General features: G+C 39.7%; 1 protein-coding gene across 3 annotated transcripts in view; it reads right to left on the bottom strand.

Annotated features, from left to right (window-relative positions):
• The window catches only part of recql4 (RecQ helicase-like 4), a 144,975-nt gene that overhangs the window by 24,665 nt on the left and 102,935 nt on the right, over positions 1 to 17,375 (bottom strand). For 2 of the 3 annotated variants that reach the window (XM_069914975.1, XM_069914976.1), the window contains exons 20-22: positions 7,381 to 7,510; positions 3,152 to 3,327; positions 1,505 to 1,691 (exon numbers count right to left, since the gene is read on the bottom strand). In XM_069914975.1, the coding sequence (XP_069771076.1) occupies positions 1,505 to 1,691; positions 3,152 to 3,327; positions 7,381 to 7,510 (493 nt within the window). Of the gene's footprint in view, positions 1 to 1,504; positions 1,692 to 3,151; positions 3,328 to 6,065; positions 6,143 to 7,380; positions 7,511 to 17,375 lie in introns of those variants that run through there. The other variant, XM_069914977.1, reaches the window with a different exon arrangement.

Raw genomic sequence — 17,375 nt, 5'->3', positions numbered from 1 at the left:
AAGGCTAGTCAACATGACTTTGTGCACGGTAGGTAGTGTTTAATGAATCCTGAAGAGTTTTTTGAGGAGGTTACCAAGAAGGTAGATGAGGAAAAGGCTGTGGATTTTGTCTACATGGAATTTAGTAAGGCCTTTGACAAGGTACCACATGGGAGGTTAGTTCAAAAGGATAAGACACTAGATATCCATGGCATGGTTGTAAACTGGATTCGAAATTGGCTGTGTGGGAGAGAATAGAGTGGTAGTGGATAGTTGTTTCTCAGACTGGAGGCCTGTGACTAGTGGTGGGCCTCAGGGATCTGTTTTGGGACCATTGTTGTTTGTTGTCTATATCAATGATCTGGATGATAATGTGGTGAATTGGATCAGCAAGTTTGCAGATGACACAAAGATAGGCAACGTTGTGGGCAGCAAAGAAGATTTTCAAAGCTTGCAGAGGGATCTGGAGCAACTGGGAGAATGGGCCAAAAAATGGCAGATAGAGTTTAATGCAGGCAAGTGTGAGGTGATTCATTTTCAAAAGTAAGACATGCACTGAGGAGTGAGGAGGAGCAAAGAGATCTGAGAATACAGGTACATTGGAGGCTGTATAGGAGTTGGGATGTTATGATAAAGTTGTTTAAGACATTGGTGAGGCCAAATTTGGAGAATTGTGTGCAGTTCTAGTTGCCTAACTACAGTAAAATTGAAAGAGAAGATTTATTAGGATGTTGCCGGGTCTTTAGGAGTTGAGTTACAGGTAAAGATTAAACAGGTTAGGACTTTATTCCTTGGAGTGAAGAAGAATGAGTCGGCTTTTTCCACTTAGATTTGGGGAGATTAATTTGAAAGGTCATAGTTTTAAGCTGAAAAGGGAAAGGTTTTGGGGGAATGCTCGGGGAAAGTTCGTAACTCAGAGTAGTGGGAGTGTGGAACGAGCTGCCATCTGATGTGGTGAATGCAGGCTTGATCTTGAGTTTTAATAGATACATAGATGGGAGAGGTCTGGAGGGTTAAGGAATGGAGTGGGACTAGCGAAATAGTGGTTGGCACAGACTAGAAGGGCTGAATGGACTGTTTTCTGTGCTACAGTGTTCTATTGTTCTACAAACTAGATTGGCTATTTCTGTGCTGTTGTATCCTCTTCAGACTTTTTTAACAGACAAGGTCCCCTTGTAACAAACACCAGAAGACATCTGTTTATGTTGAGGTGAGGAAATTTAGGGGAGATGTCAGAGGTATGTTTTTTAACACAAACAGTAGTGTGGGTGCCTAGATTACATTTTCAGGGGTGGTGGTGATGGCTGGTTCAATTGGGACATTTAAAATTCTCTTAGATAGGCACATGGATGCAAGGAAAATGGAGGGTTATGGGTGTGAGGGAGGGATTAGATTGTTGTGGAAGTTCGTAAAAGTTGGCACAACATCGTGGATTGAAGAGCCTGTGTTGTGCTGGAACGTTCTGTAACCCGACAGTAAACAACGTTCACCTCAGCACCCCCTTGCCCCACTCTGCCAGCCTCACCTGTGAAACGATTGGAAGGAGGATTTGAGGCGGAAGAGAGCGGCTCTCTCATGGGCCATCACCCGCTGGTGCAGGAACTCACACAGCGCATCCAGTTCCTGGTGGTCGAGATCTCCATATGACCGGTAGTGAAAGGACAGCTCACTGAACTCCACCAGCACTCCGCTCTTCCCTGTGCCCTGAGCTCCTGGGATAAAGAAGAAGAATATACGAAATAGGAGGAATTAGCCATCCGCCATTCAGTGAGATAATGGCTGATCCGATGAGAGGCTCATCTCCGCCTTTTCCCTATATCCCTGAATTCCCTTACTCTGTAGAAATCTATCTAACCCTGTCTCAAATATATTTCCTGAGGTCAAATTGGCAGCAAATTGCACAGAATCACCACCCTCTTGGAAGCAGAGCTGTCGAAGGAACCAAGGCGAGAAAGACTGCGGCCCACAAGGATGCTGGAGAAACTCAGCAGGTCATGCAACATCCATAGGAAGTGAAGGGAAGCCAATGTTTCGGGCCTGGGTCCTTTATCAGGTATAAGAAACAGATAGATGCACTTGAGATTTTGGTTAACTTTTACATCCAATGGATGCTGCATAACCTGCTGAGTTTATCCTGCATGTTTGTGTATTGCACTTGATCCTGGAATCTGCAGACTTTCTTGTTTACTTCCAAGGGAGAGAGACTGGTCTTTCAAGGAAGGCTGAAAAAGTGGCTCACAGCACAGTTCAGCCCAATGTATCCATACTGTCCACCTAAACTGATCCTATTTCCTGAATTCGGGAGATTGCCATCTGAACCATTTAAAAAAATTTTTTAGATCTACAGCACCATAACAGGTCCTTCTGGCCCATGGGCATGTGTCCCCCGAATACCCCAACCAACTTACAAACCCCGTTCGTCTTGAAGGTGGAAGGAAGAAACCCACGCAGATACTGGGAAAATGTATAAACTCCTTGCAAACAGTGCCGGATTTGAGCCCGGGTTACAGTAATAGTGTTGCCCTACCTGTGCCACCCCAATGGGATCCCTGCCATTCCAATTCCTTAACCTGTCAAAAAGTCTTTTGAATGTTACAACTGCCCCCAATTCCACCACTTCCTCCTGCAGCTCATTCCCCACACCCACCAACTTCTGTGTGAGGTAGATGTCTCTCAGGTTCCTTTTAAACCTTTCCTCTCTCACCTTAAATCTATGCCCTCTGGTTTCAGATTCCCCTAGCCTGGGAAAAGGACTGTGACTCTTCACCTACCCGTGCCCCTTGATGTTTTATACGCTGTACCTTTCCTCAGTCCCCTACACTCCAAGAAGAAGTCATAGCCAATCCTCAGAGCCATGGAACACAACAGCAGAAACAGGCTATTTGGCCCTTCTACTCTGTGCTGAACTATTATTATGCCTGGTTCCACTGATTGGACCTCAAAATTCAAACCAAAAGCACCATGAAAGGAAAATAATTCACTTATAGGGCATCGACCAATCCTTATAGGAGCTGGATACAGGGGCTTTTTACTGTATATGGTGGTTTTAATTGTCAGAGCCAACAAAGAAAGATCAGATGTTCACAGAGAAAATGTAAGGAGGAGTGCTTTTCTAGCCTGAAACACGAAGGGTTCCTGCTCACTAAGCCCAAGCTTGGCCTCAGGCACTCACCTTGCTTGCGTGGAGCCATTGTCCACTGGAGTTGCCTGAGTTCTCGTTTGACAGGGAGCAGCTCCCATCCCATTGAATCTGCCAGTTCCACCACGTCGAACTCCAGTGATCTGGAGTGGATGTGACTGATGCTGGACAAGCTCTCTCTGGCGAGGGCAGCGGCCACAGCAGGACACCTTGGGAAAAAGGCATGGAGATTACATTTTGTCTTCTGGAACTATCTGAGTGTCCAAATGCGGCACGGTTAGCGCAATACTAGTACAGCCCCAGCAACCCAGGTTTGAATCTGGCGGTGTCTGTAAGGAGTCTGGACGTTCTCCCTGTGACTGCATGGGTTTCCTTCGGTACTTCCGTTTCCTCCCACCCTTTAAAAGCGAACAGGGGTTGTAGATTAATTGGAGAATTTGGGCAGCAATTGGGTCCAATAGGAATGATTGCAGTAAAAACACAGAGATGCTGCAGGAACTCAGCGGGTCTGATGACTTCCATAGGAGGTACAGATAAAAACCGACGTTTTGGGCCCAAGCCTTTCTTCGAGTAAAAACCAGGCAGGCGTCTGAGTGAAATGGCTGGGGTGAAGGAAAGAAAAGGCGTGAAGGAGGAGCACAGGCCAGCAGACTAGAGGTGATAACTGAACATGGATAGGAGGTCAGGGGAGGAAAGGTGAGAATGGTTTAGGGGAGACGGGGGTGGCTCTGTGAATGCAGAGTTGGAGGAGACAGAGGGAAAAGGAGAGACAGACAGGGAGAGCAAGAGGAAAGGAGACATAGGCTTAGGCCCAGATGGTGGATGAGGTGTTGTTCCTCCAATCTGCAAGTGGTCTCAGTCTGGCAGCGCATGATCCCATGGAAAGAGATGACAGCAAGGAATGTGGCAGGGAATTGGAATCGGGGAGGAGCTTTAAAGGGGATCTGAAGGGGGAGTATTTTACACACACACGATGATATAACCATATAACAGTTTACAGCGCAGAAACAGGCCATATCGGCCCTTCGAGTCCGCACCGGTTCACTTGAACAACTCCACTAGTTCCCCCCTCCCACTCTCCACCCATAACCTTCCAATTCCCTCATATCCACGTACACATCCAACCTTCTCTTAAATGACAGAAAGGACCCTGCCACAACTATCTCCATTGGAAGATCATTCCATTCTGTGTGAAGAAGCATTCTCTAACATTTCTCCTAAAGTTTTGCCCCTTACCCTTAACATATGCCCTCTTGTTCCAACCTCCCCTGCCTTCAGGGGAAAGAGTCTACTTACGTCTAGTCTATCTATTACCTTCATAACTTTAAATACCTCTATCAAATCCCCTCTGAACCATCCACGTTCCAATGAATAAAGTCTGGAACTCACTGCCACATGTGGTGGAGGAATCACATAAAATTGCTGCATTAATGGTCATTTAGATATTTATTTAAATAGAGAAAGAGATCATCCTAATGTGGGCTAGTGGGATTAGTGTAGAATAGAAAAACATGATTAAAGTTGTGGTGTGGTGAAGGGCCTGTTTCTATGGTCTCTGACTATGTGTGGGGAGCTCGGGCACCTGAAGCTGAAATGCCATTTCAGTTTTGATCAGCAGGTGTCAAACAGGAACCCTCCCTGCTTCCCTTGACCAGAGGAAGTTTTAGAAGGTGTCCGGGAATTCTATTTGCAACTTCGTCAGAGCAAAAACCATGCCTTTGAGCCAGCCCCGAGAGCGAGGAACAGGTAACCACGGCCACACACGATTACGGTTGGACAGGAGACGGCAGAGGCTGGGATCTGGAGCAACAAAACAAATCTCAGCTGGGTTGATCAGCTTCTGAGGAGGCAAAGGGATGGTCGAGAGTTCAAGTCAAGGCCCTGCGTCAGCATAAAGGAGAGAGCAACAGTTGCCTCAATGGGGTGGGGGAGCAAGAATTGATTTGAAAATTTCCTCCTTCACCTCAGACTGCAAAGCAACCAGTGGATTTCAATTCCAATTTCCCTGGGGCTACTCATCTGGTCTAGAAGAATTACTCCCCACAACCAGGCCAAGGTTTGAGAGGGTCAATGTCAATGACGCATCTGAACAGGTTCAACTCAGATAGTGAGAACAGAAAGAACGTGCTCCTTCATGTACACAATGGATGGGAGGGGTTTAAAAGGATGTGCACCAAATGCAGGAGAGTGGGACTAGCCCAGAGCACCAACTTGGACTGGCATGGGCAAGTTGGGCTGAAGGGCCTGTTCCATACTCTATGACACAAGTTGATGTGAAGGGCCAAAGCTACAAAGGAATAAGTACAGCAAGAAAACAGAAAAATAAACAATGAGAAACTTCTGGGGGGTCTCCCCACCTTTGTTGTCTGTGTTTGGCCTATATCCCTCTTTGATTTTTCGTGTCTACAAAACATTACAGCACAGAAAGAGGTCCTTTGGTCTGAGCCAAACTATTATTTGGTCTAGTCCCATCGACCTGGACCATACCCCTCTCTACGATGTATATACCGTATATTTTGACGTACAAATCGAGTCTTGAAACCCTCAAAAATCAGGGATCAACATATGCCAGATACAAAAGTGAGTCCTTAATTTCGACTCAAAAAGAACTCAACCTACAACAAATTTCCTTGCAACAGCTCAGTTGCTGATTTCTTGGCCACTTCTATTACTTTTAACTTAAAACTCGCTTCATACTTCCATCGTTTTGCTAGAGGTTCCATGTTAACAACCACCTTCCGGCAATGACCATCAGCTCATTCAATGCGATTCTAGGGGGGGGGGGGGGGAGTTGCCCTAAATGCCCATGAAAATTAGGCTGAAAGTGGGGACCTGATTTATCTGAAGGTTGACATAAACCGAAATAGTCGGTACAGTGTTCAAATCTGTCATCTATCAAAATTGAGCCCGCACTCACCACTGCAGCTGGCAACTCGTTCCACACTCTCACCTCTCTCTGCGTGAAGTTCCCCCTAAGCTTTTCTCCTTTCACCCGTGTCCTCTTGTCCTTCTTTCTCACATAACCTGTGGAAAAAGCCTGCTTGCGTTTACTATACTCATTGTAACTTTGTACACCTCTCTCAAATCTCCCCTCATTCTCTGACGCGAGGGAATAAAGTCCTAATCTGTTTAACCTTTCCCTATAACTCAAACTCAGTTCCTCAAGTTCCAGCAATATCCTTGTAAATCTCTGCCCTCTTTCAATCTTATTGATATCTTTCCAGTAGTTAGGCGACCAAAACGGTACTCTATACTCCAAATTTGGCCTCACCAAAACATCCCAATTCAATACTTTGATTTAAGACCATAAGACATAGGAAAAGAAATAGGCCATTCAGCCCATCGAGTCTGGCACACCATTTAATCATGAGTTGATCTATTCCCCTACTCAGCCCAACTGCCTGACCTTCTCCCCATAACCTTTGATGTCCTGGCTAATCAAGAACCTATCAATCTCTACCTTAAATACACAAAAAGACCTGGCCTCCACAACGACCTGTGGCAACAAATTCCACAGATTTACCATCCCCTGGCTAAAGAAATTCCTCCTCATCTCTGTTCTAAGCGGACGCCCTTCAATCCTGAAGTTGTGAAGGCCAATGCGCCAAAAGCTCTCTTTATGACCTGATCTACCTGTGATTCCACTCTCAGGGAATTACGTCCATGTACCTGTCCCAATGTCTTTTAAGTTGCCAAATATCCAACAGTTATGCTCTTCACAAGCTGTCAGCTGTATTAAAGCAACGGATCTATGCCCAGGTTACATGTTTGTCTCTTATTGGGACAGAAAGAATCAAGAAAAGAGAACTTCTTTACCATACGCTGTCTGCCAGACTGAGACCATCTGCAAATTGGAGGAATAACACCTCATCTTCCACCTGGGCACCCTCCAACCAGACGGCATTGACATCGACTTTTCCAGCTTTGGTTAAACACCACGCCCCCCCCCTCCCCCCTCACCACTCCTTCTCCAACTTTCCCACTCCCTTTCCCTTCTGTCTCCTTTCACAGACAAAATCAATTCCAATTAACATCTTTTGTTGGTTTGGTTTCCTTCCCCAGCCAGCACTGTCTCTATTCTGAGCATTCCTTTACTTATTTCTTTATCTCCTATGGACGCTGCAAGACCGCCTGACTTTCTCCAGCAAGTCTGTGTGTTCACATTGGTACAGACCTTCCCTTGTCCATTTTAAAACAGATGATGCTCAACTCTGCAAATCTTGCCAAGCACAACTTCCCACCTGGGCAGGGGCAACATCTACCTTCTTGCCGTAGTTCTGAGCTGGGCAGGTCCATTGTAAAAGGTGAGGCGACAGGTTGAATAGGTCGGGTAGATCAATTCCAGCCAGCGCTGGGGATGGAGCTCCAGGTAGCACAGCAACGTCTCAATTCCTGCAAGGACAAAGTAGGCCAGTCACTACGGCAACAGAGCCTGCCAGTGGACAGCATCGATAGCATAAGTGTGCAACGTTAATCAAGAGTGAAACATTCGAGGAGTCACGTGATGGAGTAGTGGCCGGTCAGGGAATTCCAGCCCTCTCCCGAAAAGTTAAAAAAAAACACACAAAGCACAAAGGTACAAGATTAAAATTTATAATAAAGTAAAAATAAAGGTGAGAAGAAAATGGCAGCGAAGAGAGAAAAGTCGAAAACAACGGGAAGAAAAGAGGAAGAAAGAATGTCGGAAGAAGAAGGCAAAGGCCTTACCTGTCCGAAGAGGCCCGCCGCGGAGAGAGAAGCCCGCTCCCGCAGGTCAGTGGAAGTCCCGGGCTCGGGACTACAAAAATGGCTCGCAGAGCCGAGTAAAAGTGCGCAACCGCGCATGAAAAAAAACACAGACGGGAGGGGGGAACAGCTGGGGAGTCGATCTCCACAGCTGAGAGAGACAATAACGACAACAAGAAAGAAGAGGGTAAAAAGAAAACAAGGAAACAACAGATGGTCAATCCAGAGGAAGAAGAAGAAGAACAGAAAGAAGTGGAAGAAGAAGAGAAAGGCAAGACAATGGATGTAGCTTTTTTAAAAGAATATATGGAATCAGTGAAAGAATGGCAATTACAAGAATTTAATGAGATAAAAAGAAGAATTAAGAATGCAGAAGAAAAAATGAATAAAATGGAAATGACCATATCAGAGATAGGAAAAAGAGTGGAAAATATGGAAGAACGAGAAATAATTGTAGAAATGGAAGTAGAGGACTTAAAAGAGAAATTAGAAGAATCTAATAAAAAAGTTAAAGAGGCACATGAGCTGTTAGCTCAGAAGATAGATATTATTCGGGTAGACATAAAACATACTCAAGATAGATATAATAGAACACTATAATTGAAGAAATAATATAAAGATAGTGGGCCTTAAGGAAGATGAAGAAGGCAAGAATACGAGAGAATTTATAAAAGATTGGATCCCCAGGGTCCTGGGAAGACCAGAACTACAGGAAGAAATGGAAATAGAGAGGGTACATAGAACATTAGCCCCGAAACCACAACCGCAGCAAAAACCAAGATCCGTTTTAGTAAAATTCTTAAGATATACAACAAGAGAAAATATATTGGAGAAAGCAATGAAGAAAGAAAGAGAAGACAAAAAGCCACTGGAATACAAAGGTCAAAAAATTTTTTTCTATCCAGACATAAGTTTTGAACTCCTGAAGAAGAGGAAGGAGTTCAATACAGCAAAAACGATCTTATGGAAAAAAGGATATAAATTTATGTTAAAGTACCCAGCGGTACTTAAAATAGTTATTCCAGGGCAACAAAACAGACTATTCTCGGATCCAGAGGAAGCAAGGAAATTTGCAGAACAACTACAAAACAAGCAAAGAGATGAAGACATGTAATGAGAGTAAAAATGACCACGAACTATATGTATGTGTGTAAAGAGGTATATGTGTGTGTATATATATAGTGTGTATACATGAATGTATCCGTATTTAGAGGAAAATATATAGAGTATAGACAAGAATTAATAAGGGAATGAAAGGGAATAGAGGGAATAAGAAGGGAATTAAAAGAGTGAGCTTTGTTACATATGAAAATTGAAATCTTTTCTTGGGGGGGCTGGGTGGGGAGGAGTTACAGTCACTACAAAATCAGTTGACGTTTGCGAGTGAATTCGCAAATCCAAATGGAGAGGGGAGATGTGGTTGCCCGACAAGGGATAAAGGGCAACTCAGGAGGGGGAGGGGAGAATGGGGTTAAAGAAGTTTTAAATAGGAGAATAAGGAAAATGTTTGATGTTTTAGAAATGTTGTCTTATAAAGTGTTCAAAACAAGAAAGCAGAAATGGATAAGAAGGAAAGGTGATGATGGAGAAACGGAAAGGGAAGATAAACAAAGTATGAAATGGCTACGCTGAACTATATGACTTTAAATATTAATGGCATACATAACCAAATTAAAAGGAAGAAACTGCTAAATTTACTGAAAAAAGAAAAAATTGATATAGCATTTGTGCAAGAAACGCATTTAACTGAATTGGAGCACAAGAAATTAAAGAGAGATTGGGTAGGACACGTAACAGCAGCGACGTACAATTCAAAAGCAAGAGGAGTAGCTATATTAATTAGTAAAAATGTGCCAATTAAAATAGAAGAGGAAATAATAGATCCAGCAGGGAGATATGTAATAATAAAATGTCAGATATATTCCGAGTTTTGGAATCTACTCAATGTATATTCACCTAACGAAGAAGATCAAAAGTTTATGCAAGATATTTTTTTGAAGATAGCAGATACGCAAGGGAACATATTAATAGGAGGGGATTTCAACCTGAATTTGGATTCAAATATGGACAAAACTGGGAAAAAAGTTAACAGAAAGAACAAAGTAACCAAATTTATAATTAAATCGATGCAAGAAATGCAACTTTTGGATATATGGAGGAAACAACACCCAAAGGAAAAGGAATATTCATATTATTCGGGTAGACATAAAACATACTCAAGAATAGACCTATTTCTGTTATCAGCTCGTATGCAAGATAGAGTAAGAAAAACAGAATATAAAGCTAGAATATTATCGGACCATTCACCCTTGATATTGACAATAGAGTTAGAGGACATCCCTCCAAGAATGTATAGATGGAGATTAAACTCCATGCTACTTAAAAGGCAGGATTTTAGAGAATTCATTGAAAGACAAATTAAAATGTACTTTGAAATAAATACGGAATCAGTGAAAGATAAGTTCATACTATGGGATGCAATGAAAGCGTTCATTAGAGGGCAAATAATAAGTTATGTAACCAAGATGAAGAAGGACTATAATCAGGAAACAGAGCAGTTGGAAAGGGAAATAGTAAATATAGAAAAAGAATTAGCAATGAAGGAAGATACAACTAAAAGAAGAGAATTGGCAGATAAAAAAATAAAATATGAAACATTACAAACTTATAAGGTGGAGAAGAACATAATGAAGACAAAACAGAAATATTATGAATTAGGGGAAAACCGCACAAAATTCTAGCATGGCAGCTTAAGAGAGAACAAGCTAAGAAAATGGTATTGGCATCAAGGAAAAAAGACAAGCAAATCACATATAATCCAACGGAGATCAAGGAAAACTTTAGAGAATTCTAGCAACAATTATACTAAACTGAAAACGAAAGGAAAGAAGGGAAAATAGATGAATTTTTAACCAAAATTGAACTACCAAAATTACAAATAGAGGAACAAAATAAATTAACAGAACCATTTGAAATAGTAGAAATACAAAAGATAATAAAAAAATTACCAAATAATAAAACACCAGGAGAGGATGGATTCCCAATAGAATTCTATAAAACATTTAAAGATTTATTAATTCCTCCCCTCCTGGATGTAATCAACCCGATTGATAAAACACAAAGCTTACCAGACTCATGTAAAACAGCAATAATTACAGTAATACTAAAGCAAGGGAAAGATCCACTCGCACCAGCGTCATATAGACCAATATCATTACTTAACACAGATTATAAGATAATAGCTAAACTATTAGCAAACAAATTAGCAGAGTATGTACCTAAAATGGTAAATCTAGAACAAACTGGATTTATTAAAAAACAGACGCACAACAGACAATATTTGTAAATTTATTAACTTAATTCATGCAGTAGAAGGGGGTAAAGCGCCAACAGTAGCAGTTGCTTTAGACGCAGAGAAGGCCTTTGACAGAGTAGAATGGAATTATTTATTCAAAGTTTTGCAAAAATTCAGTTTACCAGAGAAGTATATTAATTGGATTAAAGCATTATATAAGGGGCCATTGGCGAAAGTGACAGTAAATGGATATATATCAAAGCAATTTAAGTTAAGCAGGTGAACACGGCAGGGATGCCCACTATCACCTTTATTGTTCGCGTTAGCTATAGAACCACTAGCAGAATTGATAAGAACAGAAAATAATATAAAAGGGATAAAAATAAAAGACAAGGAATATAAAATCAGTTTATTTGCAGATGATGTTATAGTATACTTAACAGAACCAGAACTATCAATAAAAGAATTATATAAGAAATTGAAGGAACATGGAGAAGTGTCGGGTTACAAGATTAACGTAAATAAAAGTGAAGCAATACCAATGAATAATGCGGATTTCTCAAAATTTAAGAAGGAATCACCATTCAGATAGCAAATGCAAGCAATAAGATACCGAGGTATACAAATAAATAAAAATCTCGGCCATCATTATTATCCACTAATGAAAAAATTACAGGACGATTTAGAGCATTGGAAAGATTTACCACTAACACTAATAGGAAGGATAAACTGTATTAAAATGAACATTTTCCCAAGGATACAATACCTATTTCAGGCATTGCCAATACACTTGACAGAGAAATTCTTCAAGGAGTTAAAGAAAATAATAAGGAATTTTTTATGGAAAGGGGGGTAACCGAGGATAGCACTAGATAAATTAACAGAATGGTATAAACAAGGAGGCTTACAACTGGCAAACTTTAAAAATTATTATAGAGCTGCACAATTAAGATACCTATCAGATTTTTATCAAACAAAGGAAAAGCCAGATTGGACTAGATTAGAATTAGATAAAATAGGGGAAAAGATACCTGAACACATATTATATAAATGGGATGAAAAATTGGTACAACGTAGGAGTTCTCCAGTATTACATCATCTACTCAATATTTGGAAAAAGATTCATGTAGAAAGGAATAAAACAAATTACCAATTACCAAAACTAATATTGATGCAAAATAAGTTACTCCCTTTTACAATAGATAACCTTTCCTTGAGAGAATGGGAGAAAAAAGGGATCAAAGGAATAGAAATTTGTTTTTCAGGAAATAGATTATTATCCTTTGAACAAATGAAAGATAAATACAATATAACTCAAGATACAGTGCTGGCATATTACCAATTGAGATCCTACTTGAAGGACAAATTAGGAAGCAGTCTGAGGTTACCAGAGGGAAGTAACTTTGAATATGTGATTACAGATACAATGATAATCAAAAGATTTATAACAAATATGTATATTAAACTGCAAGAAAAGGAGAATGAGGAAACAAATGGTAAAACTAAACAAAAATGGGAACAAATTTAAATATAAAGATAAAAAAGGAAACATGGGAGAAATTATGTTCTGGAACGATGAGAAATACAATAAATACAAGGTTACATATGATACAATATAACTGGATACACAGGCTATACATTACACCTCAAAAGTTAAATAAATGGGTCCCAACAGTATCTGATAGATGTTTTTTTTTAAATTTTTATTTTTCACACCATAAATCACAATAGCCATGATATACACTTTTTCTTTTCCACACATTTACAGTGACTTTTTCTCCCTCCCCCCTCCCAAGCCACCCCCCCCACCCCCCCCCCCCCCTCTCATCCATTTTAGGTATACAATCTAGGTTGCATTAATTCAGTTAGACAATGTTGTCATTCAACAAAAATACACCAGAAATTCTACTGAGTCCATTCTTTTCTTTTCTTCTCCTTCCATCAACTTAGGTAATGTTTGTTCCCGGTAGGTTTTCGCTATTGTATTTAATGTAAGGCTCCCATACTTGTTCGAATATTTCAATATTATTTCTTAAACTATATGTTATTTTTTCTAATGGAATACATTTATTCATTTCTATATACCATTGTTGTATTTTCAAATTATCTTCCAATTTCCAGGTTGACATAATACATTTTTTTGCTACGGCTAGGGCTATCTTGACAAATCTTTTTTGTGCATCTTCCAAGTCAATTCCAAATTCTTTATTTTTTATGTTACTTAGGAGAAAGATCTCTGGATTCTTTGGTATATTGTTTTCTGTTATTTTATTTAATATCTGATTGAGATCATCCCAAAATTTTTCTACTCTCTCACATGTCCAGATTGCATGAATTGTTGTTCCCCTTTCTTTTTTACATCGAAAACATCTATCAGATACTGTTGGGTCCCATTTATTTAACTTTTGCGGTGTAATGTATAGTCTGTGTAACCAATTATATTGTATCATACGCAGCCTCGTATTTATTGTATTTCTCATCATTCCAGAGCATAACTTCTCCCATGTTTCCTTTTTTATCTTTATATTTAAATCTTGTTCCCATTTTTGTTTAGTTTTACCATTTGTTTCCTCATTCTCCTTTTCTTGCAGTTTAATATACATATTTTTTATAAATCTTTTGATTAACATTGTATCTGTAATCACATATTCAAGGTTACTTCCCTCTGGTAAACTCAAGTTGCTTCCTAATTTATCTTTCAAGTAGGATCTCAGTTGGTAATATGCCAGCGCTGTATCTCCAGTTATATTGTACTTATCTCTCATTTGTTCAAAGGATAAGAATCTACTTCCTGAAAAACAATTTTCTATTCTTTTAATCCCTTTTTTTTCCCCATTTTCTAAAGGCAAGGTTGTCTATTGTAAAAGGGAGTAGCTTATTTTGCGTCAATATTAGTTTTGGTATTTGGTAATTTATTTTATTTCTTTCTACATGAATCTTCTTCCATATATTGAGGAGATGGTGTAATACTGGAGAAGTTCTATGTTGTACCAATTTTTCGTCCCATTTATATAATATGTGTTCAGGTATCTTTTCCCCTATTTTATCTAATTCTAGTCTCGTCCAGTCTGGTTTTTCCCTTGTTTGATAAAAATCTGATAGGTACCTTAATTGTGCGGCTCTATAATAATTTTTGAAGTTTGGCAATTGTAAGCCTCCTTGTTTATACCATTCTGTTAATTTATCTAGTGCTATCCTCGGTTTCCCCCCTCTCCATAAAAATCTCCTTATTATTTTCTTTAACTCTTTGAAGAATTTTTCTGTCAGTTGTATTGGCAATGCCTGAAATAAGTATAGTATCCTTGGAAAAATGTTCATTTTAATACAGTTTATCCTTGCTATTAGTGTTAGTGGTAGCTTTTTCCAATGCTCTAAATCGTCCTGTAATTTTTTCATTAGTGGATTGTAATTGAGTTTATATAATTGGCCTAGATTTTTGTTTATTTGCACACCTAGGTATCTTATTGCCTGCGTTTGCCATCTGAATGGGGATTCCTCCTTAAATTTTGAGAAATCCGCGTTATTCATAGGCATTGCTTCACTTTTATTTACGTTTATCTTGTATCCCGACACTTCTCCATATTCCTTCAATTTCTTATATAGTTCTTTTATTGATAGTTCTGGTTCTGTTAAGTACACTATCACATCATCCGCAAACAGACTGATTTTATATTCCCTGTCTTTTATTTTTATTCCTTTTATATTATTATCTCTTCTTATCGATTCTGCTAGTGGTTCTATAGCTAGCGCAAACAATAATGGTGATAGTGGGCATCCCTGCCGCGTTGACCTGCTTAAGTTAAATTGCTTTGATACATGTCCATTTACTGTCACTTTCGCTAACGGTCCCTTATATAATGCTTTAATCCAATTAATAAACTTCTCCGGTAAACTGAATTTTTGCAATACTTTGAACAAGTAATTCCATTCTACTCTGTCGAAGGCCTTCTCTGCGTCTAAAGCAACTGCTACTGCCGGTGCTTTATTTCCTTCTACTGCATGAATTAAGTTAATAAATTTACAAATATTGTCTGTTGTGCGTCTTTTTTTGATAAATCCAGTTTGGTCTAAATTTACCATTTTCGGTACCTGTTCTGCTAATCTGTTTGCTAATAGTTTAGCTATTATCTTATAATCTGTGTTTAGCAAAGATATTGGTCTATATGACGCTGGTGAGAGTGGATCTTTCCCTTGTTTTAGTATCACTGTAATTATTGCTGTTTTACATGAATCTGGTAAGTTTTGTGTCTCATCAATCTGGTTGATTACATCCAGGAGGGGCGGTATTATTAGGTCTTTAAATGTTTTGTAGAATTCTATTGGGAGTCCATCCTCTCCTGGTGTCTTATTATTTGGTAAATTTTTTATTATCTCTTGTATTTCTACTGTTCCAAATGGTTCTGTTAATTTATTTTGTTCCTCTATTTGTAGTTTTGGTAGTTCAACTTTAGTCAAAAATTCATCTATTTTCCCTTCTTTCCCTTCGTTTTCGGTTCGGTATAATTGTTCATAGAATTCTCTGAAGTTTTCCTTAATTTCTTTTGGATTATATGTAATTTGTTTGTCTTTTTTCCTTGTTGCCAATACCATTTTCTTAGTTTGCTCTGTCTTAAGCTGCCATGCTAAGATTTTGTGTGTTTTTTCACCTAGTTCATAATATTTCTGTTTTGTCTTCATTATATTCTTCTCCACCTTATATGTTTGTAATGTTTCATATTTTATTTTTTTATCTGCCAATTCTCTTCTTTTGGTTGTATCTTCCTTTATTGCTAATTTTTTTTCTATGTTTATTATTTCCCTTTCCAACTGCTCTGTTTCCTGATTATAGTCCTTCTTCATCTTGGTTGCATAATTTATTATTTGCCTTCTAATTAATGCTTTCATTGCGTCCCATAGTATAAACTTATCTTCCACTGATTCCGTATTTACTTCAAAGTACATTTTTAATTGTTTTTCAATAAATTCTCTAAAATCCTGTCTTTTAAGTAGCATGAGGTTTAATCTCCATCTATACATTCTTGGAGCCGAACAGGAGTCATACCCACACTCCTGTTCGGCTCCGAATCATGGGTCCTCTACCGGCACCACCTACGGCTCCTAGAACGCTTCCACCAGCGTTGTCTCCGCTCCATCCTCAACATCCATTGGAGCGCTCACACCCCTAACGTCGAGGTACTCGAGATGGCAGAGGTCGACAGCATCGAGTCCACGCTGCTGAAGATCCAGCTGCGCTGGATGGGTCACGTCTCCAGAATGGAGGACCATCGCCTTCCCAAGATCGTATTATATGGCGAGCTCTCCACTGGCCACCGTGACAGAGGTGCACCAAAGAAAAGGTACAAGGACTGCCTAAAGAAATCTCTTGGTGCCTGCCACATTGACCACCGCCAATGGGCTGATAACGCCTCAAACCGTGCATCTTGGCGCCTCACAGTTTGGCGGGCAGCAGCCTCCTTTGAAGAAGACCGCAGAGCCCACCTCACTGACAAAAGGCAAAGGAGGAAAAACCCAACACCCAACCCCAACCAACCAATTTTCCCTTGCAACCGCTGCAATCGTGTCTGCCTGTCCCGCATCGGAATGGTCAGCCACAAACGAGCCTGCAGCTGACGTGGACTTTTTACCCCCTCCATAAATCTTCGTCCGCGAAGCCAAGCCAAAGAAGATACATTCTTGGAGGGATGTCCTCTAGCTCTATTGCCAATAACAGGGGTGAGTGGTCCGATAATAGTCTAGCTTTATATTCCGTTTTCCTAACTCTCCCTTGAATGTGGGCTGATAACAGGAATAGGTCTATCCTTGAGTATGTTTTATGTCTAGTCGAGTAGTATGAGTATTCCTTTTCTTTTGGGTTTTGTTTCCTCCATATGTCCACAAGTTTCATTTCTTGCATTGATTTAATTATAAATTTGGTTACTTTGTTCTTCCTGTTAATTTTTTTCCCCGTTTTATCCATATTTGGATCCAAATTCAGATTGAAATCCCCTCCTATTAGTATGTTCCCTTGCGTATTAGCTACCTTCAAAAAGATATCTTGCATAAACTTTTGATCTTCTTCGTTAGGTGAATATATATTAAGTAGATTCCAAAGCTCTGAATATATCTGACATTTTATCATAACATATCTCCCTGCTGGATCTATTATTTCCTCTTCTATTTTAAATGGCACATTTTTGCTAATTAATATAGCCACTCCTCTTGCTTTTGAATTATACGATGCTGCTGTTACATGTCCTA

Source organism: Narcine bancroftii, chromosome 1 (genome assembly GCF_036971445.1).
Source record: "Narcine bancroftii isolate sNarBan1 chromosome 1, sNarBan1.hap1, whole genome shotgun sequence".
In the NCBI taxonomy this organism is placed as follows: Eukaryota; Metazoa; Chordata; class Chondrichthyes; order Torpediniformes; family Narcinidae; genus Narcine; species Narcine bancroftii.
Note: the sequence above shows the minus strand (reverse complement) of the source record. Positions and strands in the feature narration are given on the sequence as shown.